This window comes from Ochotona curzoniae, unplaced genomic scaffold (genome assembly GCF_017591425.1).
Source record: "Ochotona curzoniae isolate NIBS_2020 unplaced genomic scaffold, NIBS_Ocur_1.0 contig_2754, whole genome shotgun sequence".
Lineage (NCBI taxonomy): Eukaryota > Metazoa > Chordata > Mammalia > Lagomorpha > Ochotonidae > Ochotona > Ochotona curzoniae.
In genome coordinates, this window is record NW_024465582.1 from 24,617,159 (window position 1) to 24,640,490 (window position 23,332).

General features: G+C 42.2%; 1 protein-coding gene across 2 annotated transcripts in view; it reads right to left on the reverse strand.

Moving 5' to 3' along the window:
* Positions 1-23,332, reverse strand: part of ARL15 (ADP ribosylation factor like GTPase 15) — a 399,440-nt gene that overhangs the window by 253,391 nt on the left and 122,717 nt on the right. For both annotated transcript variants that reach the window (XM_040977531.1, XM_040977532.1), the window contains exons 2-3: positions 14,946-15,090; positions 3,330-3,389 (exon numbers count right to left, since the gene is read on the reverse strand). In XM_040977531.1, coding sequence (XP_040833465.1) covers positions 3,330-3,389; positions 14,946-15,090 — 205 coding nt within the window. The remainder of the gene's footprint in view (positions 1-3,329; positions 3,390-14,945; positions 15,091-23,332) is intronic.

The following is a 23,332-nucleotide window of genomic DNA, read 5'->3' on the forward strand; positions in this document are numbered from 1 at the left end:
CACAAAGAAGTGGGGAATTTAACTTACTAGAGAAGGAAGCAATGCAGAGCTTTGGAGCTGTCTGAAACAGGCCAAGGAAGGACACCAGCAGGGAGGAAGAGACCATGCTACATTCTCCTGAACTGAGCCAGCCTAAGCAACCCTGCTCCTCATGAGGGCTTCCTTACCACCTTCAGAATGTCGCCTGCATTGACTCTCTAACTGACTTGTGATTAATATCTCCTCCCAGAAACTTCCCACTGAAAATAAAGCTATCATGTTTTCACTTTCTGATCTCAAAACACTCTAATCTTACATTTTAAGATTCACATATACATTTATACACATATTTCTTTTTTAATTAGAAAGGCAGGCATACAGAGAGGAGGCGAGACAAGGACCAAGATCTTCCATCCACTGGTTCACTCCCCAAGTGGCTGCAACAGCTGGGTTGAGCTGAACCAAAGCCAGGAACCAGGAGCTTCTTTGGGGTGTGCCATATGGGTGCGGGGTCCCAAGGCCTGGGCCAACCTTCAGTGCTTTCCCAGGCCACTAGCAGGAAGCAGAGTAGGAAGTAGAGCAGCCAGTCCATGAACCAGCATCCATATGGATCCCGCAGGATGCAAGGTGAAGATTTAGCCACTAGGCTTTTGCACTAGGCCCCAAACACTCAAACCTTTCCTACAAGAAAGGAAGTCAAGCAATTCCTGCTCTGACAACTTAATCCAAATTCTCCCTAATGATCCTTTCGTTATGTAGAAATTAATTCAGGGCTGGGTGGTGTGGCCTAGCAGCTAAAGTCCTGGCCTTGAACACACCAGGATCCCATATGGGTGCAGGTTCTAACCCCAGCAGCTCCACTTCCCATTCAGCTCCCTGCTTGTGGCCTGGGAAAGCAGTTGAGGACGGCCCAAAGCCTTGGGACCCTACACCCACGTGGGAGACCTGGAAGAGGTTCCTGGTTCCCAGCTTCGGATCAGTGCAATACTGGCCCAACTGTCACTTGGGGAGTGAATCACTGGACGGGAGATCTTCCTCTCTGTCTCTCCTCCTCTCTATATATGACTTTCTAATAAAAATAAATCTTAAAAAAAAAAAAAAAGAAATTAATTCAGAGAGAGAGGGAGAAAGGCAGAACTCCCCTCTATTAATTCACTCTAAATTCTTATATTAGCCTGGGTTGGACCAGGCTAAACCCAGATCAATCCAAATCTCCCATGTGGGTCCTTGAGCCATCACTTCCGCTGCCAGGGTGGGTCTCGGCAAGAAGCTGGACACAGGAATGGAGCTGGATTAGAACCCAGGTACTCTGATACTAGATGCACACATATAACTGCTAGGCCAAATGATCACCTCTAAACCAGATCTCAAATCCTAGGCATACTGTACCTTCTTTATATGTAGTAGCTTCGTTTTTCATGAGTTCTCAGCAGAGATGTAACCTAGTCTCCAAAAATACCTGCATATAGTACTTCGCCATTGAATCGGCGGGTAACTCTCTACTGCTTCCCCCCGAGCAAGCGACACAGGACACACACTAGGATTCCACTTGGAGAGCCATCTTTTCTCTAACAAAACCTCTCGGTTGAAAATGAAGCAATTTAAATTTAGAAGGTAAAAGACTGAAATCTGTGCCACTGAAATATTGCATGCCCCAAACTCAGCTATTCCAGCATTAAGCCAACGTGCCTGCTCCAGACCTGGAGGTTTTTCCACCTCTAAGTCATCACCAAAAACGTTCAAGCTAAAGCATTATCAGCAGAGCCTGTGTTACCTTCTCTCATGTAACGCCTGATTCCTGCAATGTTTTTTCAAGAAAATTTGCTTGGAAACCCAACTTACTCTTCCCTTATCATCCCTAGTCTTCCAAGTAACCCTTACACTGTATTGTATTTCACTGGCACAGAGCCAAGGTTGTAAGAATTACCGTGAATTGCTCACATGCTCAACTATCCAGGTATGTTTGTTCCTTAAATATTAGATATACTGAATGCCTCAACTATCCACGTATGTTCACTGTTTAAATACTAGATAAACTGAATGTCTAATCAATGACTCACTGGTTTCCTATCTCCAATAGGGGTTTGATAAGTTTGTGCCTAGCCTAATAATGAAACAGTATAAATCATATTTAAAACCAAAAGGATTCTCAAAGCATGTAATTTGATTCTGTAGGTTTTTGGGTATATTTATCCATAAGTAATAGTACTGTCCCTGGGGAGTAAAATCCCCAAACAGCATTATTAAAATTCAACCTCACAGAACAGCACTAAAAATGTTTTGGTCTTTTTAAAACAATTGTTATTGCTATATACTAATTTTCACATTTTATGATTTTTGGAACTATAATGACAAATTAAATGCCTGAAAGAACAAAAGCATAATGTCTGATTCTGAGTTTCTTATATTTTCATGATTCAAAGTGACAGAAGCAAACCTGTCCTAGACACATGCTCTGAAAACAGTCCCACGGAAGACCAGCCACTGTAAGAGTAAGAGGATATCAATACTAGGAAGATGGCATGAAGTGGTACTTCATCAAGCAAAGATGGGTTACAGTTAGATGATCTTAGAGGAGAAGAAAAAAAAGGAAAATGAAACAGATTAAGGTCAATACTGCAAAGTGACTAAAGAAATGGAACAAAACTTTCTTCTAAGTCATTAACCTCATTGATATTATAGCAAACTCCAGAGCGCTCACCATTTTCCTGTTTATTATAGATACTAATAGGTTCACTGATTTGACCAATTTCTTTGTTAATCTATTTACATGGGTTAAGACCTAGAATGACATAAAACACAACCACATGATGGCAGAGAGAGGGAGTGGAATGAAAGACTGAGCGATGTATAGTCTGGGGTACAGCCTATCCAATAAAAGTGCCAGGTCAGCAAAGAACTCATTGGAAAAGATTTATTATCATATTATCATGACAAATGCATTCTCAAAAAATGGAATAAAATAAAACTCGTAGTATTAATACCTACCAATTTAAAACACAATAATTACCTCTGCATGGTTTATCATTCGATCAATAAATTAAAATTCTATTTATATGTTTTTGATTCAAGAACAAAAGTTTTATACAAGTAAAACCAACATGTTGAGTATACAGAATGTCCAGGAGAGTGTGACTCTTTAAGCCATACAAAAGAAAATAAAAATCTGCTTTCTGCAGCTCTTAAACATGTAAGAAAAGGAAAGCATTCTTAGGAAATACATTTTCAAGAGAAAAAGGTAAAAATTAATTACCCACTAGAATTAGTATTATTTTTAATTACAAGCAACATTAATATCAAGTTAGTAAGGCTACCAGACAGAAAAAAGAACAAAAAAAAATCTGTTATACCTCCAAGTTCTTTTACATTCAAGATGGCATTCTGGAATGGCACTGCTTTGATGCAAAAACCTAAAATCAGACAAAAATATTACAAGGAATTAGCAACTTGATTTCTAAATGAAAATACTTAAGATGTTCAAAAACTTTATATTCAGTTTAAGAGTCACTTTTCTTGGCTCACATTTACACTAGAAACAGATGTTTTCCAAAATATACCAATGACACAATATATCTTCACCCAGTCCTCAAAGTATGGATGTATAATAACAGAACATAAATTCTACCCCTTTTTACTTCAAAGTATCTCCTTATTCTCTAATATGCAATATCACCAAGCAATTTGTACCAATTTTCAGAAAGACACTGGAAAAACAGCAAACTTTGCTTCTAATCTCATCAAGCCTAGAGATTAAGAGTTGCCTTATATGATAATTACATATTTATACTGTATTTTCTTTTAAAAAGAGAGGGTCAGCACAATACACATTTTTCTTTAAAAGAAAAAAACAGAATCATGCAGCCACACAATCACTTGGTAAGGCATGTAATAGAAGGTCTATATTATAAAAATATAGTCAGAACATATATTATTGATGACTATTCACTAGTACCATTCCAGAGATTCAGGTGTTACACAGGGGAGTATACACACAGCTATATACACACATAGGTGTGCAAATACATGCAGTGAAGATCTTTGTAAAGATCCTCGAGCAGCTGGAGCCAGTAAAGATGCTAGAGACCCCCGGGAGCAGGGAGCCTCAACATGGGAGAGGTTTGCAGGTTATTTGCATGCTTTGCCACATATTTGTGCTTCTTTTCCAATTAAAAGCCCTTCTCATTATTAAACCCTAATCTATTAGTACTTATTGAACATTCATTCCCTGTAAGGTCTTAAGCATTATTTACAATGTACAAATGCAAGAGGAGTAAAATATATATATATATATATATATATATATATATATATGATCCTTTTGGCAAGAATTATCAGCATAGTAAGCACAACATGCCTATTTTTCAGTGGAGTAAGTTATGGTCAGTGCTTGGAAAGACGGAAAAATTCCTAGGGTGCGATGTGGACACACAGCTGGGTCCTGCTTTACGAGTAAAGAAATCAGTGTGCCTATGCTGACTAGCTTGTTTTTTGCATCCCCTTGTTGTGTGGCATCCCCAGTATTCTGCTTTAATAGTGCGTACACCATGCTTCACGTAAGACAATATTATAAACTGAAGAACTGACTTTGGAATCAGACAGAGGCAGGCTTGAATTTTGTCACCTATAAGCCCTGTGACTGTGGGAAATCTACCATCCTTGGCTTCCCATATGAAAAATGAGGATGCAAATCTCTCCACCACAGAGCTACTATAAGGATAAGATAAGGTATACAGTAGGTTTACCACAATGCCTGGTACGTATTATGCAGACAGTATGCGATTGCTGACATTATGTTGTAACCGATGCTTGTATACTAGCAATTTAATCATTAGGCACTCATTATGTTCTGCCTGCCTGAATAATAATAGACTGGTAAGACAGAAATTCTAGGTGTTCATTTACTTATCTAAATACTTGGTTGGAACTGTGAAAGTTTCCACTGAGAACTGAAAAGTAGCTGTGTTGCAGAGATGGAGGTGTCAGCCACTGAAATTCACCGCAAAGTGTCTGCTAAGTTCTCAGGGACCCTTTCCAACCATGCCCTTCCTTTGGGGATTCACGGTGGACAGCCATAGTGAGGACACAGCATTACAGCATTACATAAAGTCACTGAATCTGAGTAACAAAACAGAAAGAATACAGAGGAAGTCCCACATAGCAGAAACATTCTGGCTTGTACCTGGGCCTGCAGCAAAGCTTCTCCAGGTGTTTGGCCTCTGGGAAATTACATCCCTGCCAATCACAATACGCTTGCTGGCACCCAAAATTCCCTGTAAGAGAGAAACTACCAACCCTCACATGGATGATAGATTAAAAGGCAGCGATTGTGAAATTCTGACAAGGAAAAGCCCTCTGCAGATACTAAACAGTCTATTATTAGTGGTTATGGCCAGAAATTCAAGGATTGCTTTTCCAGAAAATAGGACAGGGCCCAGCTTTGAAAAAGAAGCAATTATGTAGTATACCACCATTGTTCAATCTGTTTTAATTCTTAAAAATTGACAATAGGGTGCTAGCTCAGAGGCACAGTAGACTAATCCTCATGCCAGAATCCCTTATGGATGCCAGCTCAAGTCCCAGCTACCCTAATTCCTAATCCAACTCTCAGCTTATGACCTGTGAAAGAAGTGGAGGGTTTCTGAAGTCCCTGACCCCTTGCATTCATATAAGAGACTTGATAGAAGCCCCAGGCTCCTGGCTTAGGATCCCCAGGCTCCTGGCTTAGGATAAGCTCACCTCTGCCTATTGCAGCCATTTGGGGAGTGAATCACTGGACGCAAAATACATGTGTATGTGTGTGTGCATCTCTTCCTCTTAATAAAGAAAGCTTTAAAAACTGACAAGAAGCAGAAACTTAAAGAGAAAAATAATACCCTTCCAGAAATTGTTACATCCATATGCAAAATTTAACTTACAAAATGTATTAACAGGCAGATTATATCAATGTTACTGTCTTTAAGTCTGCAGTCTTTCTAATAAATTAACTAAAAAATTCCCTCCAACATTCACACTAAGCAAAGTGACCTACTGATATTATTTATAGGCATATAAATGTTTCTGCAGGATACTCATAAATGTTTTCTCCCCAAATAGAACATGCATGGCTGGATTTATACAGTAAAGGCATACACAATCTTTGACATTGCAGTCTCTACATTATTTTTAGAGTATAACTCACATAATTAATGTTCAAAGCATAAATGCTCAATAGCAAACCAAGAATATAAGAAAACTTACTGTTTATGGAATGAGAACTATATTTTTCTATTTTAATCATTCCAAACATTTTCAAGGATTAAATAGTCCTAAAAATTTAAAACTACACTTTTGGTTCAGTAAAAGGTCGGCCAAGAAGGGTGACTTTGAGACTATATTTTACTCTTTAACATTGGGCTACATAAGGTCAACCTAGCACGGGGGTAAAAGGAATTAATATAATATTGATGTGGATAAAAAGGTTGAATCATTAAAACCCTTTTCTTAAACGGTTGCACTGAAAAATAAAAACTACCACATAGCATGGGCCACAATATTTAGCTTCAAGTTCTGATTTTAACATTTTTCCATTTGATCCAAGCAAGGTATATGGGTAATTTTTAAAGTTTAGAGGAAAGAACTGGATTAAAACCAGCTTATCTGGGATAGGTGTTTGGTGAAGGGCTTAGAATGCCCCTCAACACACCTGCCTTCCTTACCAGAGTGTTTGGTCTCACCTCTGACTCCAATTCTAGCCTACTGTTAATGCATACTCTAGAAGTTCAAGTACCAAGGTCCCTACCAACCACATAGGAAGCACAGAGTGAGTTTGGGGTTTTGTCTCCGGATTCGACTGCAAGGGATCATAATGCAGAAGCACAGTATGATAGGTCCTAAACACCAGTGTTTGGCACAAATTAGGATCTGAATATTATTTGGGTCAGGATTTATATCTACTACATAGCTGAGCTCTTAGAACAATCCCAATGCCAGTCATACTATCCCAGGAAGAAAATCAAGCCAACAGGAGTCAAGTACTTGGCCAAAGGTACTAAAATTCTATAGTTAGAACTTGAACCCAGTTCTCATCACAAAACTGATGGTATCTCACCTCCCTCACATGTCACCTTACAAATTCAGACTATTCTGTACAGTTCTAATCCTAAAAACCAGCAGTCCTGACTGCCCAATTGCAATCATGTCTAATAAGCCCACTTTTTATATAAAAAGCCTTCCTTTTCATATAAATAGTTCAACAGAGGAGCCCACATGACATTGTTTACTAATAAAATAAGAGCAAAAATTTATATAGTACATTTTATATGTCTTATTTTAAAAGTAAGGAACTTAGGAGGAGAGGGGAAATGTCTAATCAACTGAGCCAATACTCTTGGAGGGTCTCTGTAGCGGCTCAGTGTGTTGGTGTGACCAGGCCCTGCCTTCATGTCCTAACCACAGCCTTTAGCCTTGTCAGCCATAGTTCTGTCTCATCCTGGCCTGGAATTCCTCCTAAGCGAAATGAGTGAACTCTAGTTTCCTCTAAAATTAGGATTCCATTATTCATATTAAATAAGAACAAGGAAATAACAGTAACCACTGGGTTGATCATCAATGGCCTCTGGAATTTGGCTGGAGGCCTCCTGGGTTGGTGTCCCCAGGCTCCATTCAAATAATTGGATGGCTGAAGCGTAAGTTAGAGAGTCATTTTTTCCTGGCCTATCTAAGCTACATTAGTAAGACTAAAACCTCCCCTAAGATTTAACCCCACAAATTTTTAATAAATATATGACTTAGTAACTCTCTGGGGAAATAATTGTTTGTATAGCCTTTCAGTCTTTGTTTTGCAATCCTTAAATTCAGCAAAACCTGTGATGGAGATGGATTTGAAGTTTTTCATGTAGAGAAAGTATTCCTGGAATTGTAACAAAATTAGTTTTGGGAAGAAGGTTAGTCTATTTTTATTCATCATGTGGAACACAAATGTTTAACCTGGGTCTACAAACAGAATCCTCTGTCCCCCTTAGTCTGCAGGCACACACACAGTTTCATCGCTGATTGTGCTTCTGAAATCCCTGGGTCACCACAAGAAGTGACCAGGGGAAGGACATTCCAAGGACCTGATGTCCTTGACCTAGAACAAAGGCATGATTTATGCCATGACTGTTTTGTGATATTTGGATGAAAGTCTAGTAAAATTCTCCTAAATATGATTTCAACATCATAATAGGAAATTTAATCTACTGGCATTTATACAACAGAATCTTTTAGCGGATACCAAAATATGACTTACTAAGTTGTTTCTCAGGGGACCTGATTACATATGCAATAAACATTAAATTATTTAAATGATTCTTTCAAATTTTTATAAAGATTTTCTATATTTCTTTCAAGTTTTATCACTTGAGATTTTTTTTTCAAGCACAAATAACAATTATCTTTAGAAGAGATTTCCAACCTTCTAAAAATGAAGTGTTCACTTTTAGCTCTGGATTGTTCTCCATGCTGCCTCAATATAATACTAAGCCTTTAGACTCAATTCCTCTAGATTTTTTAAAGCATATAATCATGAATGCTACGGTTTAGCAAGCACTTTTATGAATGTATTCCTTATGGATATACAGTGAAGGAATTCACTCAGGACAAGAATTCACTCTCAGAGTTCCTAGAACATAGTGCAAGCTACCAGATTTTTCTCTTTCCACCAAGAGATCTTGCTCTCTGCAAAACTTCTTGGTCCTTTCAGTTTTGACAATTTACGCATCTTTTTTTTAACCTCCTCAAAGGTTACTGATTGCTGAAGTTATATGCCCAATCCAGTTTGAACCCCCCCACTTTTGTCCACAAAGAAAGGCAGACATTTTTGCCTTGCTGAAATTGGATGACACACCTTCCTTGGGGCATGTTTTCATTATAACAACTCAGCTCCTGAGGTAAAGTCCCTTCTATTTGTTCAGAACTTTTCCAACACACAGTTCATTTTAACTGGATTTCTATTGTCAAAACAGCATGAGAAATAGTGTAAAATATTTTATCCATAATCTGTCTACATTAACAAAACATGGTGTGGTTTTACATGTCTTGTCCAGTGTCTACTCGAATGTATAGCTTTCAATGGCTTAAAATGAAAAACATACATTCAATTTTTCAATTTTCTTTAATAAGTACATACATTTTTCAAAACTGTAATAATTTCATTTGAGGTACCATAGTTTAGCTAACACATTCTTTTGCTGAAAGGCATTTGAATTGCTTTAAGGTTTCAGTTATTATGCAAAATGTTCCAAAGAATCACTTTGTACATATATTTTCGATTATTTACTTAAAATAATAACTGCTGGTGGTATGGCTATTAGGCCTATGAAAATGCTGGTAACTTTTGATGGATGTAAATAATTGCTTGCCAAGGAGAAGAAAGTGACAGCCACAGCTGTACCCACACTATTCATACAGGCACATACCACTGGTGCTATAGTCTGATCAGCAGTGGCTCTGATCATGAAGAATGAATTTCCATAAATCATAGTAGATTAATAAGATTTTCTTGTTCATTTTCAAATGAAGTTGAACTCACAGCAAAGGTGACCTTTTTCCATTTCTGTTTGCTCTGTATTCTATTTATGAATTATCTCTTGGTAGACTTAATATAATTTGTCTATTAGATTCTAGATGGTATTAGTGGATGTGATTGTGTGACCTAACTGGGACAGTCACAAAGTCTTATAATATCTGATGTAGTCTTTTCTCAATGATTTTAAAGATATATTTATCTTATTAACTTTAGGTTCTAAATGATTCCAACCTTTTATAATGAAGTTCCCTGATATTATTCTAAGGTATTGGCTCACACAGTTATGTTAGCTGGCAAGTGGAATATCTGGATCCTGGAGACCCAGGAAAATGCCCATGTGCAGTTTCGTTCCAACAGTCATCTGCTATGGAACTTCCTCCCGTTCTGCAAAAGTCAGTCTGCTTGTTCTAGTTAGGCCTGTAACTTAGTGAATGAGGCCCATCCATATGATGGAAGAAAATCTGTTTTATTTGAAGTACACCAATTTTAATATTAATCTCCTATAAAAATACTTTCAGGAACACCCTGGTCACATATCTGAGCACCATGACCTTGTCAAGTAACCAAACTACCTTCATACTCTTTCTCACTGGTCAAGCAATTTTATTCCAATGTGCTTAATATTCTGTTAATGTTTCTTGCACTAGAACTGGGTGAGCTTCTTGGATCTGCAAATCTAACTTTCCAAGTCTAACAATGTTTCAGTCCTTTCTTCAAATAGTTTTTCTGTCCCCTTCTCTGTCCCTCACCTTCATGGAGTCAAATTACCCAGGATAATGTGAGTTCAAGTTGTCCCACAGCTCACATATTTCATTGCATATTTGCTCTCTTCCCTACCTCCTTGTATCTCTCTCTCTCTGATAGTTTCTATGGCTAATGCTTTTCAACCCATTAAACCTTTTCTTCTGAAATGTCTACATTTCTAGTGCTCTCATGTGATATGCATTTGTATTTCATCTCAATGGTATTACAGTACTCAATTGTAAAAATGTGGAGATGTACACACATATACATATGTACTTACATACTACTATCACCCAGGTCTCAAGTTTATGAATAAACAGAATTGTAATAACATTTTTAGTGATCTACTGTGTTAATTCTGGGTCACTTTTTATTGATTATTCTTCTCATTAGAATCATATTTTCTTGCCTCTCTTCACATGCCTGGTAATCTTTGATTGAATGTCAGACAATGTGAATTCCACCTTGTTGAGTGTTGGGAAGTTTTTCAGTAAGTCTTACTTAGCTTTGTACTAAGATGCCATAACATGATCAGGAAATCCTCTGAATCTCTGGGACTTGGTAATATAATTTCTTAGGTGAGTTCAGAGCAGTACTCAGGTTTGGGCTAATTCCTGGGATAAAAACTTGCTGAGTACTCAATTCCTCATGAATTATGTCTTTTTCAGTCCATTTGTGGTTACAGTCATAATTCCCATCACCATGTGTACACCAGACACTCTTTCCTCTAGTTGTGCCTGGTTCTTGGCCTGGCCTTAGCAGGCACTGATACTTAACTGGATACTCAACAGAGACCCTATGAAGAACTCAAGTGTTATCTCCCAGTGGAAGATAGAGAGAGCTCTTCTCTGGTCTCCTACCTTTAAATTCCAACTGCCTGTTTCCCCTGACTCAGCTCCATTTCGTTCCATGGGGGAGGCCACCTAGCTCCACTTCGGCTCCTTCTGCTCCTTCTGGAACTGTACCCCAGCCAGGAACTCCTTATTGCCCCTCTCATTTGTTTATTTCTCTTTCAGGATTGCTTTTTTTTTTTTTGGCTTCTTTAAAATGTTGATTTGCATCTTAAAATTATCTGTAAAAATTATTTCAGATGGGAAAACAAACAAGTTCCAGTTACTCAATCTGGACCAAAAATCAGAAGTCCTTGCTCATTCTAGCACTATCTCGCCTTCTGAGGAGATAGAGCACTATCTCGCCTTCAATCTCTCTCTAAAGGTTGCCACTTTACATCTCCCTTTACTTTTTTCTTAGAAAAATAAAATCCTGTAACACTTTTTTTGGTTAATCATTCATATTATCTAACTCTGGTTCTTACAATCTTTGCCAACATTGGGCAAAATTCTGGGTCAAAATTCTGTTACAGGATAATAAATACAGCTAGGTGCTTTGTCAGAAGTAGATGCTGGAATGCCGGCATCAAACAGCAAGGATATTGGCCTATTCTGATAAAGGATGCACTCTCAGTGTCTCAATCAGAGGTGGCAACATAACTGGCATTTAATAAATGTGAAACAGACGAAATCAGACATAGTTACTACCTAGCATCTTTCTTCCCTCTCTCTCCCCAATATGCTTTGATGAGCTCATATAAGCCCACAATTCAGCTATCACTCAAATCTGTACCTCTTGCGGGTATCCCACAAGGGCGCTGGTTCTAATCCTGGTAGCCCCACTTCCCATCCAGCTCCCTGCTTGTGGCCTGGGAAAGCATTCAAGAACGGCCCAAGGCCTTGGGACCCTGCACCCACGTGGGAGACCTGGAGGAGATTTCAGGCTTCTAACTATAGTGCAAGAAATGACTGACCAGTGAAGAGAAGCTAATCTGGGGCTATTTTTTTACAATTATTTGGGAAAGTTACCTGGTTTGAGAAGAGTGATTAATAAAGTTTATATAATCTCACAGCATGTTAATCAAAAGATATTTTCAGTTCTACAAATACCCAATAAATACATATGCCCATCACAAACACTGAACCCTGGATATCACTGAACTACATATGCAGACCTAAACTGACATCCTACTATCTCTGTTGCCAAACACCTAACAATAGCCATGTCACTTGATTTTGATACTAACATAATTTAAAAACAAAATATGCAAAGAGATTCTTAGGTGTCATGGAAGGCCATTCGAAGCTCAGAGGATACTTTATGTAAGGCACACAGACTCAACTTACAGTCATTTACTTATTCATTCATAAAGCATCTATTTCTATGCCCAAACCTTGGGTCAGGCTCTAGGTACTCCAGAAAGGACTCTTTTTGCCTGCAGAAGCTCACAGAAGCAGAGGGTCATGTAAAGAAGTCAATGTCATGAGCAGTCATGGCAGACACAGGGCCCATGGCCAGCAGCAGGAGGGGAGGACATCTTCAGATCAGCAAGGAGGAAGGTGGGGAGGAAGAGCCCCATGCCAAGTGGTGACATCTGAGCTCAGCCCATCCTCAGGGGGTTCACCATTGGGTAGAAACCCTCCACTCCCCCCCTCCCTCTGTTGAATAAGCAATATCTGTTTGATATCTACAATTCTAAAACTCTAAACACTTTCCAAGGATGCATTTATTTTCTAACCAATTGGTGTGAAATCTGTCCTGAATGGATGAAAGGCTCTCAGTTATTGATATTTTCCCCATTGGTTAGGGAATCCTGGTTAATAATTTCATTGCGCACCCAGCACCTACACCAGGAACCAAGCCATCCCTGGCTGCTGCTCCTCTTTCACTCCTTAAACCCAGCTGATCACCAAGCTATTTCAACTGTAGCCCTCAAATACAAATCCTACTTGCTCCTTCCCCTTCCACTCCCTTCACTGCCTCAGCTAAAGCTTTCCTCATCTCAGCCTTGACATCCCAATAATCCTCCCCTCCTATGTGCCTCAAACAGTGCTCCTCAGGATGCTGTGTCCCCATGGCCAGCCAGCTTGACTGTTCTTAAATGGACACTACTCGGGCAGTTTCCTTGCTGCAAATTCTCTCAACTGGCTGCACAATCTACAGGCAAAGCTCAAACTCTGAAGCCTGCTGTGAAAAGTCTGCCAAGATCTGGCCACCACCTAGCTCTTCAGATGAGTTTCCATACACTCTGTGTGAGCTAACATTGCATTCATAGGAAAATGTGCCTCCCAGCACATACTGCATTGTTTCACCACCAGCTGCCTTCCACCAACTTTCTCCTGCCCTAAAAAATCCCTTTCTTTTTCCATTCTACTCTCTTATTCCTATTTATCTGCCAAGTGTACTCTATCAACTTCCCAGGCAATGTGGAAAACCACACCATGCATGTTTCTCTTGCCCTGTTCCAGGCAACATTGGTCACACCCTCTTCTCTGTGTATTGCTGAACATGAACTGTATGTTTATGTGGCCAGTAGATCAGGATTTCCAAAATGCTAAGATCATCTCTTAGACCCAGGACACAGTAAGTACCCAACAAAGATCCTGCCTGAAAAACAAACCCTTCAACTTTCCCAGACGTCTCACCCCACTCTTTTATCAGCTCTCCTCCCATGGTAGCTCTGCTCTTCATCTCCTACAACTGTCCTTCTATTATCTTCTTTCACTTAGACTCTTCTTTCCTGCCTCATTATGAGAAAAGAAACAGGAGGCACTTGTGGAGTGACAAGAGCCCTAGGCCAAGGTTTCCCAACTTGGGCACTGACAACACTTGGAACCCGATAATCCTTTGTTGTGGGGCTGCCCTGTGCATTGCAAGGGGATTACCAGCATGACTGACCTCTACCCACTCGAAGCCAGCAGCACCCTGCCCGCCAAAATGTCTCCGGACATTGCCAAATATCTCCTGGGTTGGAGGGAGCCAAATGTCCCTTGCGTGAGAAGCACTGTCCTAGACTGACTTTTCGTGGGAAAATCAAGAAAACAACATGGGAGAGCTGCTCCAGAGTCTCCCGTCCTGGCATCCAGGGGCCGAGCAGTGAGGACGGAGGGCCCAGGCCACAGCAGTGCTGCTGCTGCCAGGGGTGCGCGTGGCCGAGGGCAGGCTCCTGTAACATTGTGGGGAACACTGTACCTGTGCTCCCGAGGTGACTTCCCCTTGCCAGAGCTCCAGATTTCAGGATTTATTTGTGTCAGCCCTTCCCTGAACCTCACTTCCTCTATGACCCAGAAATAACCAGCCAGAGGGATTCAGGATACAGTCATTAATAGCTATGAAAGCTTCCTCATACCTTGCTTGGCAACAGTGTTGGGGGGTATTTAAAGAGAAAACAAACACATTGGTTGAAGCATTCAAGGACAAATTATGGGGAGAGGAGCAGGAAGAGAGGAGAAGGATCACACCCACAGCACATAAAATGAGAGTGCTGGCAGTAAGAAAGAGAAAGGGGTTGGGAGGCGGTGGATGGGACAGGGGCTGGTGAGATGGCTCAATGGGCAATCCCCTATCTCCTATATGGAGCTCTGCTTCATGTCCCAGCTGCTCCACTTCTCATCAGCTCCCTACTTGTGGCCTGGGAAAGTGGTAGAGGATGGTCCAAACCCTGGGACCCACATGGGAGACCTGGAGGAAGTTACAGGTTTAGAGGCTTCAGGTTGGCTGAGCTCTGGCCATTACAGCCACTTGGGGATCTTTCATCTTTCTCTGTTTTTCCTTATCTCTATAAACCTGACTTAACAATTAAAAAAAAAAATCTTAAGGAAGGGCCCGAGCAGGGTGTGGGACCCACCTGTGGTGGACACGATGTTTTCGGCGCTCTCACTGCACAGCTTTGACAGCAGACTGGTCTTGCCAGAGCCCGTGAGGCCTATGCAAACCAGGTCATACTCGGGGCGTGCGGGTGGAGGTCCCTTGCAGCACAGTGCTCTAAAACACTGCAAAGACAAGAGAGAAATGGGATTATTTTAAATAACCCTGGGGAAACGGATCTTGATATTTAGCTTGACAACACCAACATGAACAAATAACGTATGGTAAGGGGGAAATAACCTATGGTAAGGAGGAAAACAGTTCATGTTAGGGTGAGGAAATCCAAGTATATCACATGGACCAAGATGCCAAAGTCACCATCCTCATGCCCATACCTACTATCCACCTTTTGGCCTTCCTATCCACCTCAACAGGTGCAGTGGTGTGCACACAACAGTGTGGCCAACAACACACAACCTCAATCTCAGCATGAGCAAAGCAGATAAAGTCAATCTGACATGCATTCCCTGTAAGACATCAGTCTACTCTCTAAAATACCAATGACTTAAAAGCCCAAGAAAGGCCAAAGCACAGTCCTGGGATAAAGAGTCAAGACATAGTCCAGAAGGTGATGCACCATGGATTGAATTCTGGATCCCAAGAGGAAAACGCCGTAAGTCATTCTATCGAAACACAAGGTATAGGCTGCCTACGGGGTGGTGTCAGGCTACATCTTCAGAATTTAATAACTATTCTGTGGTCACATAGGGAAAATTCCTTGTTCTGCAGTAACACACAGTATTTATAGGGGAAGGGTCTTAATGTTCGCCTCTAACTGGCTCTGACCAAGCCTCCATCTCTACCTCCAGTCCCATCAATGCTTTATGAGTTGAGTAGGAAAAGGACAACGACTCATGAATTGGAGTGAGTCTTTGGGAAAACTCCTTTCTTCTGGACTTACAGCACTCACACAGAGCAATGTCTCCTCAGTCTTTGTTTGATTCCACTTCAGGTCAAGTTACTGCTGGTTACTAGGCATGGTAGTACAGTTTGCACACGTCACAAACATGTTTATTCCGCAAGGTTTATTCTCAACCTCATTCCTCACACACAGTAACCCATAAAGCCAAGTCAACTGAAATAGCTCTGAACTCTCTCTAGCATCTGGGTGCCTGTCTCCCACACAGGCCAGCACACCCAGGGTACCATCACATTTTTTCAATGCTGCCAACACATACACTCCTGCCCTCTCTGTTCACATAGCAACCACAGTGACTACATGCTTGAGAAAAGAACATCTGGTCAAATCTAATTTAGCCAGGAGAACCCCTTTTGCTGGACCTGAGCCCTTCCCATGGTCAATAAGGCCTCCACGACCCACTGCAGTCCACCCCATCATCCTTGAGGCCCGGCCTCTTCCTCTCAAGCACCCCCTCCCCACCACTGGCCTGCTGACTAAGTCCCTTCTTCCTTAACTTTGAGTTTCTGCCAACTGCAATTAGCTTTTAGATCTCCCACATCTTCTGGTGTGCTCAAATCCTGAGACAGTGTAGGCAACTCAGGCCAAGCGGTCCTGGCTCTTTTGATGGCATCTCAAGACAACTACAGTTTCTTATTCCTCACCACTCTGTGCCACCCAGGTCTGTCCATCTTTATCCAGGATATTCAGTGCCCGATAGAGAGCAGGGCACAGAAGACACCCTCAGTCACTCATTGCTGAATGCAAAATGAACATGCATTGTCTCTTCAAAAGCCTAACGGAGAGACTGATGCTGTGCTGCAGTAGCTTGAGCCGCAACACGGGACACTCCTGCATTCCACATCCAAGTGCCTGCTTTTTCAAGTCCAGGCAACTTTGTGCAGCTGATCTAAGCTTCCTGCTTACACACCTGGGAGGCAGTGATGACAGCCCAAGAAATCAGAGCTATGTCATCTACAAGGGGAGACCTGGGTCAAGTCTCTGTTTCCTGGATGTGACCCAGCCCTGGCTGTGGCAGGCATCTGGACAAGGAACTAGTGAATGGAAGATCGATTCTCAGTGTCATTCTGCCTTTTAAATAATCCTTTCCTAAAAGATGCATAATACACAACATACAAAGATGCTAACAGGATTGTTTTGTGCTCTGTCTGGGCCTCCCACACTTCAGGAAAATAATGTCAAAATAAGAGAAACCTTTGATATTTTTTCCCCTTGACCACAAGGTTGGAAACTAGCCTAGTTCCAAGAAGAGTGGTTCTGAAGTGAAGGAATTTACTTTCTCAGTGGATTAGAGCTTCCTTTTGTCATCCGCTGCATTTTCCTGAGTTTTTAAGAGGTCCCGTCTACTTCTGCTAGACAATTCTATGATCCATATTCTTCCTGGGTTTATTAAGTTCAAATCATATTTCCTCTCAGCCTTTCAAGCTTGCACGGAGTCCTCATTATTCCAGTCTGCCTTCAGATAGCCACCCCTCCCACGCCTTCATCATATTAGTCGCTCTTCTTTGACCTTACTTTAGTTCCATTATGTCTCCTCTGACAAGATTAATGACCACAACTAAAAGCAACCTTCTAGATGCCAACACACCCCATCCCAGATTTTCATGAAGTCTGGCTCATCTTGTTGGGCATTTTGCAACTGTTTCTTGGATATGTTTTGTTTGAGAGGTAGGAAGACAAAAAGAGACAGGGAGTGAGCTCAAGACAGGCAGAGACAGACAGCATCCATTGCTGGCTCACAGCGTACGCCCCCAACAGCTGCAACTGGGCTGGGGTTGAAGCCGGTAGGCAGGAATGTAATGCAGGCCTCCACCACACACGACAGGAACACGTGATCTATCACTGCTGCCCTACACTCTGGCTCCCCTCCCCTGGGGCCTGCAGGGGTTAGGAGCCAAAGTCTGGGACCGGGCCCAGTTTGTCTAATATAGGATATGGATGTCTTAACAGCCAGGCTAACCATCTGCTCCACGAATTCCTTCTTATCCATGGAAAAGCAAATTTCCCAGCCTTAGGATGAGTCTTCCTCAGAACCAAGTCTCTGTCTTAAAGATAGTCACTGGCTGTCCAGTAACTGTACTATACCACAATGCACAATTGCTCAGCTTCAAGGTCTTCCACATTCAGCAACGACTGGCACCATTGGTCTCACCGTTTTCTCTTGCTGGGCTACTCTGGACTTCGTTGAGGGTACTAGGGAAAAAATTCTCTTCCTTCCCAGGAGACCCCATTCTCAGCAAGAGCTTTGCCAGAATCCTCAGAACTGCCCACCCCATGGGACAGGCACAGCTATCCCAGCCCACAGAACGAAATGACATGTGGCTGACTGCCGTTTCTCCTTGCTTAGATGATTTCTACATCAGCATCACCAATTTGGCCAAAAGTTCCCCAAGAGTCATTTCCATGTCTTTTCTGAATTCCAGGGTGGAAGCATGCAACAGGGCCGAATCACCTGCACACAGACTCCAAGTCCCCTGGGAAAACTGCTGCCATCAGAACAATTTAGCAACAACATTTTTAAAAAAAGATTCATTTATTTTTATTGGAAAGTCAGATATACAGAAAGGAGGACAGATAGAGAGGAAGATTTTCCATCCGATGATTCACTCCCCAAGTGGCTGCAATGGACGAAGCTGAGTCGATCTGAAGCCAGGAGCTTCCTTCCAGATCTGCCCAGGCTTTGGGCTGTCCTCAACTTCTTTCTCGGGCCACAGGTAGCGAGCTAGGTGGAAAGTGGGGCTGTCAGGATTAGAATTGGCACCCATATGGGATCCTGGTGCATGCAAGGTAAGGACTTTAGCCAGGTCCTAGCAGTGACTTTTGATTCCACTCTCTCCTCTTCCTCCCTACTCTCGCAGCTATAATCAAAGAGTGTAACAACAAAACATGACATCCTTCCCCCAATCCCCTAACACCCATCTAAATTCCAGACTCTGCAGTCCCAACTGTTCTGAAAGAACTCAAACCAAATATAAATAAAACAAACCCCACATACATACACAGAGAGAGAGAGAGAACCACTGGTTACAAGGGAAGGAAATAAATGTATCTGGGAACGTGAAGGCTAGCTAGACAGTTATCCCAAGAGGGAATCTGGGGGAAAAAAATCCAAGTGTCTCTGAAATACATGTTTCAAAAAGATAACAAACCAATAAATAAACCCCCTGGCTAACAGGAATTGTGCCCGATTTTGAGCAAGTGAAATAAAACTTTTAACAGAACGCTACTTTAAATGGGGGAGGACAGTGCATGCATTTGGAGCCAAATCCTAAAAGCTGTACAGTTTGCATTGGCTTTTTGTTTTAAAACTTAATGAAGCTTTGGATCTTATAGTCAATTTACTTAAAATTACTCACTTTGGCCTCTAGACTATACTGTACCAAAGTTCATTGTGCGTGTCTCCTACAGCAGCTCCCGCATTGTTAAGGGTAAGCCCTTTTCACCGCTGTACAATGAGCAACACAATGCTGTCGGCAGCCCTGACAGCAAGCCGCAAACTCAGGCTGCATTCCCAGGCCAGACACTAAGGCATTGTATAGCTCTGCTCAAGCCCCATAAACCAAGCCCTGGGCTCCAGCTTCCCGTGATTAACTAGTCACGTTTCAGTACTATCTGCAGTCTCCCTTCTGCAGGAGGATGGGGGAGGCAGGGCTTCAAGGCCACACACTCCTAAGAAAAGTGCCTAATGGGTCAGTAACTGTAAGTGTGATGCTCATCTTCCCCAGGTATCTTACAGTGACAGCTGGCTGCCCAGGCAAGGCTCTGGCAGTACGCAATGCAGAAGGTAGCACCTCCCTGACCCTTCGCCTACAGTGGCCTCCGAGTGCTCCAGCCTTTCCCAGTTCAACCAATACACCAAAGAAGTATGGCCACCAGCTCTCACTGGCAGCAGGAATGCCAGAACAGAGCCAGTATGAACTCTAACTACACCCTCTGGGCGGGCAATCAAGATGACTTCAGTTTACAAGTCTTTTTTGTTTTACACAGGACCAGTGATGACTTGTTTTTTAAAAACAAACACACAAACAAATAACAACAACAACAAAAGAACCCCAGCAGTTTACCTGCAATATTCTATCAGGACAAAACATGTTTTTCCAAGGATATGCCCACAGGTGCCCTCAAAGTTGTACATGAGAGAACAACATGTCAAGGTGTTGGGAGAGGGTAAAGATGGTAATGGCTGACATGTAAACTTTGGTAACTATGTGATATTTAACAGACATGGTAAAAAAAGCAGAAGCAAAATCCTTTAGGATATTTTAAAAAAGGGAAAAGAGGGGGCTCCTATGTATTAGGAGTAAAAGCAAGAGATAAAACATCATCTCGAGGGGAAATGGAATGAGGACTTGCTGCCTTCATTCTGGTGGCCGAACACCCAGACAGCAAAATCATCTGAAAATGTCCCCCTGTCTGTTGGGGATGGTGCCAGACATTCGGCAGGTCTGGCGGAGCTCTGTACACAGGAGGGGCTTGGTGAATGAGCGCTCACCAAGTCAACGCTGTAAAGCACTAATTAAGCCTTTAAGTGTACATCTCATTTCCCTCTACGTTTCTACCTTAATGAATCCAGCCAGCCTCCACATCATTCACACAGTCGGAGCTGAATGCTGCCGAGCAGCCCTGGTTCTGCACGCTTGCAATGAAAGACCCGGCTGTCTCTTTCCTCCGCCGCAGACTTTTATTCAAAGTTCTGCTTAGGCGGTGCCTCCTCTGGGAATTCTTCCCCAATTCCCCCCAGAGGCAGCACTAATCCTTTCTTCTGCTCTTTGGTTCTGTGTCTACACTTCCAGCCCTGCAGTTAATGCTATGCCACATGTGGGTTGGGTTTTTTTCCCCATAACTGTAAGATTCATTAGCTGATGGAAATATACATACAGAACCCCAAAGTCAGGAATTCATTCTTGGTCCTATGATTGCTTCAAAAAGCTTAATTTGACAGCTACCTAGGGTGGCCAGGCACCAAAACACAACAGAGGGAGGTTTACAAGTACATATTTCTAGAAAAGAGTCTTGGTCAAAAAATCCACCCATTCTGGCACTGGCCCATGTACTGCCAGTATTTCCTACCATCCTGTGTTGCTAAATTCCCAGCCTTTTGGGACATGCCATTTGTTTCAATTGATGCTCTGTTTTTCATCATGAATGCAGGATTTTATTCTGAGCATGCCTTCAAGCTGATTGAAGCTCTGTGGAGTTATTGGACACTGTTCCCCAGTCCGTTTCAGGACTTCCCCACAGGCACACGTCACTGGCCATGCTCCACACGCTTTCCGCCTTGTTTCAGTATAGCAGATGACACCACGTGGGCCACAACCAGAGATAACCAGCCCAAGAGTGGGCCCAGCCTCGCCTGCAACTATCACTCGTTAGGTTAACAGCACACCTGCCAACTGGCATCTAGGAGGACGGAAGTCACTCCTAACTCTGAAAAGATTGCTCTCTCATATGGTTTACCTTCCAAACCATAGATACCTGTATGCTCTGATTCTCAGCCACTCTCTCAAACAAGCAGAGATGTTTCCAAAAGGCAAGCAGTTTCTACAAGTATCTTCTAGCCTTAAAAACGTGCCATAAATAAAAGAAGCAATGCTGAAATATCAAAAATGATCTAACAGAAAAAAACACTTTTCAAATATATACCACACTAGTCAAATATGTGTCTGCCTTTCAGAAATGGAACCCAACATAACATGCATCTTAATATACAAGCCGTTACAGCGTCTGCAATAGCCACTGGAGCTCTGTCAGAGATAGAGGACAGGTGAGTGTCCCTTCCAGTAAGTCAATGCAATCCCATGGACAACCGGATGTAAGAGCTTTATAGGCATAAATTGGCTTATGCCCCGGAAGAACTACAGAAGAAAAGTGCTGTAAGAGTCCCATCTTCAGACAAGGGAACAGACTCAAAAAGTTAAGTAACTTAGGGCTGGCACTGTAGCATAGCAAGTTAAGTCACTGCTTACAGTGCCAGCATCCCATATAGGCATTGGTGTGAATAAAACAACCTGCTCCACTTTGGTCCAGCTCTCTGCTAAAGCACTTGGGAAAAACAGCAGAGGATGACTCAAGTGTTTAGGCCTCTGACATACATGGGAGACCCAAAAGAAGCTCCTGGCTCCTGGTTTCAGCCTGCCCAACCCTAGCCAATGTGACCATTTGGGGAATGAACCAGTGAATAGAAGTCCCCTGTATGTGTCTCTCCTTTTCTCTCTCTAATTTGCCTTTCAAAATAAAATAAATCTTAAAAAAAAAAAAAGGTTAGGTAACTTGCCTATGTGGAGCAACATTTAAACCCTGGTAGCGTGGCCTCGGAGATGCTCCCTGAGCGACCAGATGGGTAAAGCTCTGACTTCTGAGGGTGTGTCACACACAAGGGACTTCCGTACCATTCTGTGCCGAGTGACAACACACATAAAGAACATGCACTAGCGAGCTCTGAAGTGGCCAGGCTGGCACGTGAGCGGGCCTGCTCTGAACTCTAGGGCCTGCCACATCTGCAGAGAATAGAATGTGAGAACTGGGCTGTGGTAGGGGGTGGGTGAGAGGAGGAGGCACACACTTTAGAGGAGGTTTGCCTGTGTTAACTGAACAGTGATTCCTGGCACAGGAGGACCACACCAGGCTTGACCTTGCTGATTTATCTGTACCTAGCTACGTGTCTCAAGAGGCTTTCTTCCATTCTTTGTTCCTGTGTCTACACTGCCAGCCCTGCAGTTCATGCTATGCTTCATGGTTGTTTTTTTTTTTTTTATAATTTTCCCTAACTGTAAAAATCATTAGCCGATGGAAATATGCATACAGAACTCCAATGTGAAGCTTTCACTACAGGCTAAGGGACCCTGGACTTTCTCCTTCCCTCAAGGGACCTGGGAAAAAAACTGTGTCCTCAGGGTTTCCACTGGGTGGAATGAGGCAGTAGGGAATGAGGACAGTAGATTGGCTGGGGTGGAAGACCACTGAGCACTGAAGGACTGCTGGCTTCTCTCACACTGCTGGCTTCGTTGGTTTAACCCTTTTTCTTTGTCCTCTGAAAAGGACAAAGCTTGTCTCTAAAGAGAAGCCCATGCTGGCTGTGAGATTTCAGATTCTAAACCGCTATTGAAATAGTCCTCAACTTCCCATCCCCCCTAAAATATATATGCAAATCAGATCATATGAAACTAAATAATGAAGCAAACACTAAATACAATATGTTGGGATAGAGTATGAGAAAAAAACTACACGAATAAAGTGGGTCTTGTGCAAATACAGGTGGACGTGATGCGTCATAAGCATGCCCTCTCCCACTCCTAAGTCAAGCCAGAGTGAACTGCAGCTCGCTGTCCTGGGGGACCAGCAGTTCCTGCAGAGCAGTGAACAGAATGAGCGTCAGTTCACAATGGCACCTACAGCAACATAAACAAGCAGCAGGGCACAGATAGGGTCAGCTGTGCTCTTGACTTTCA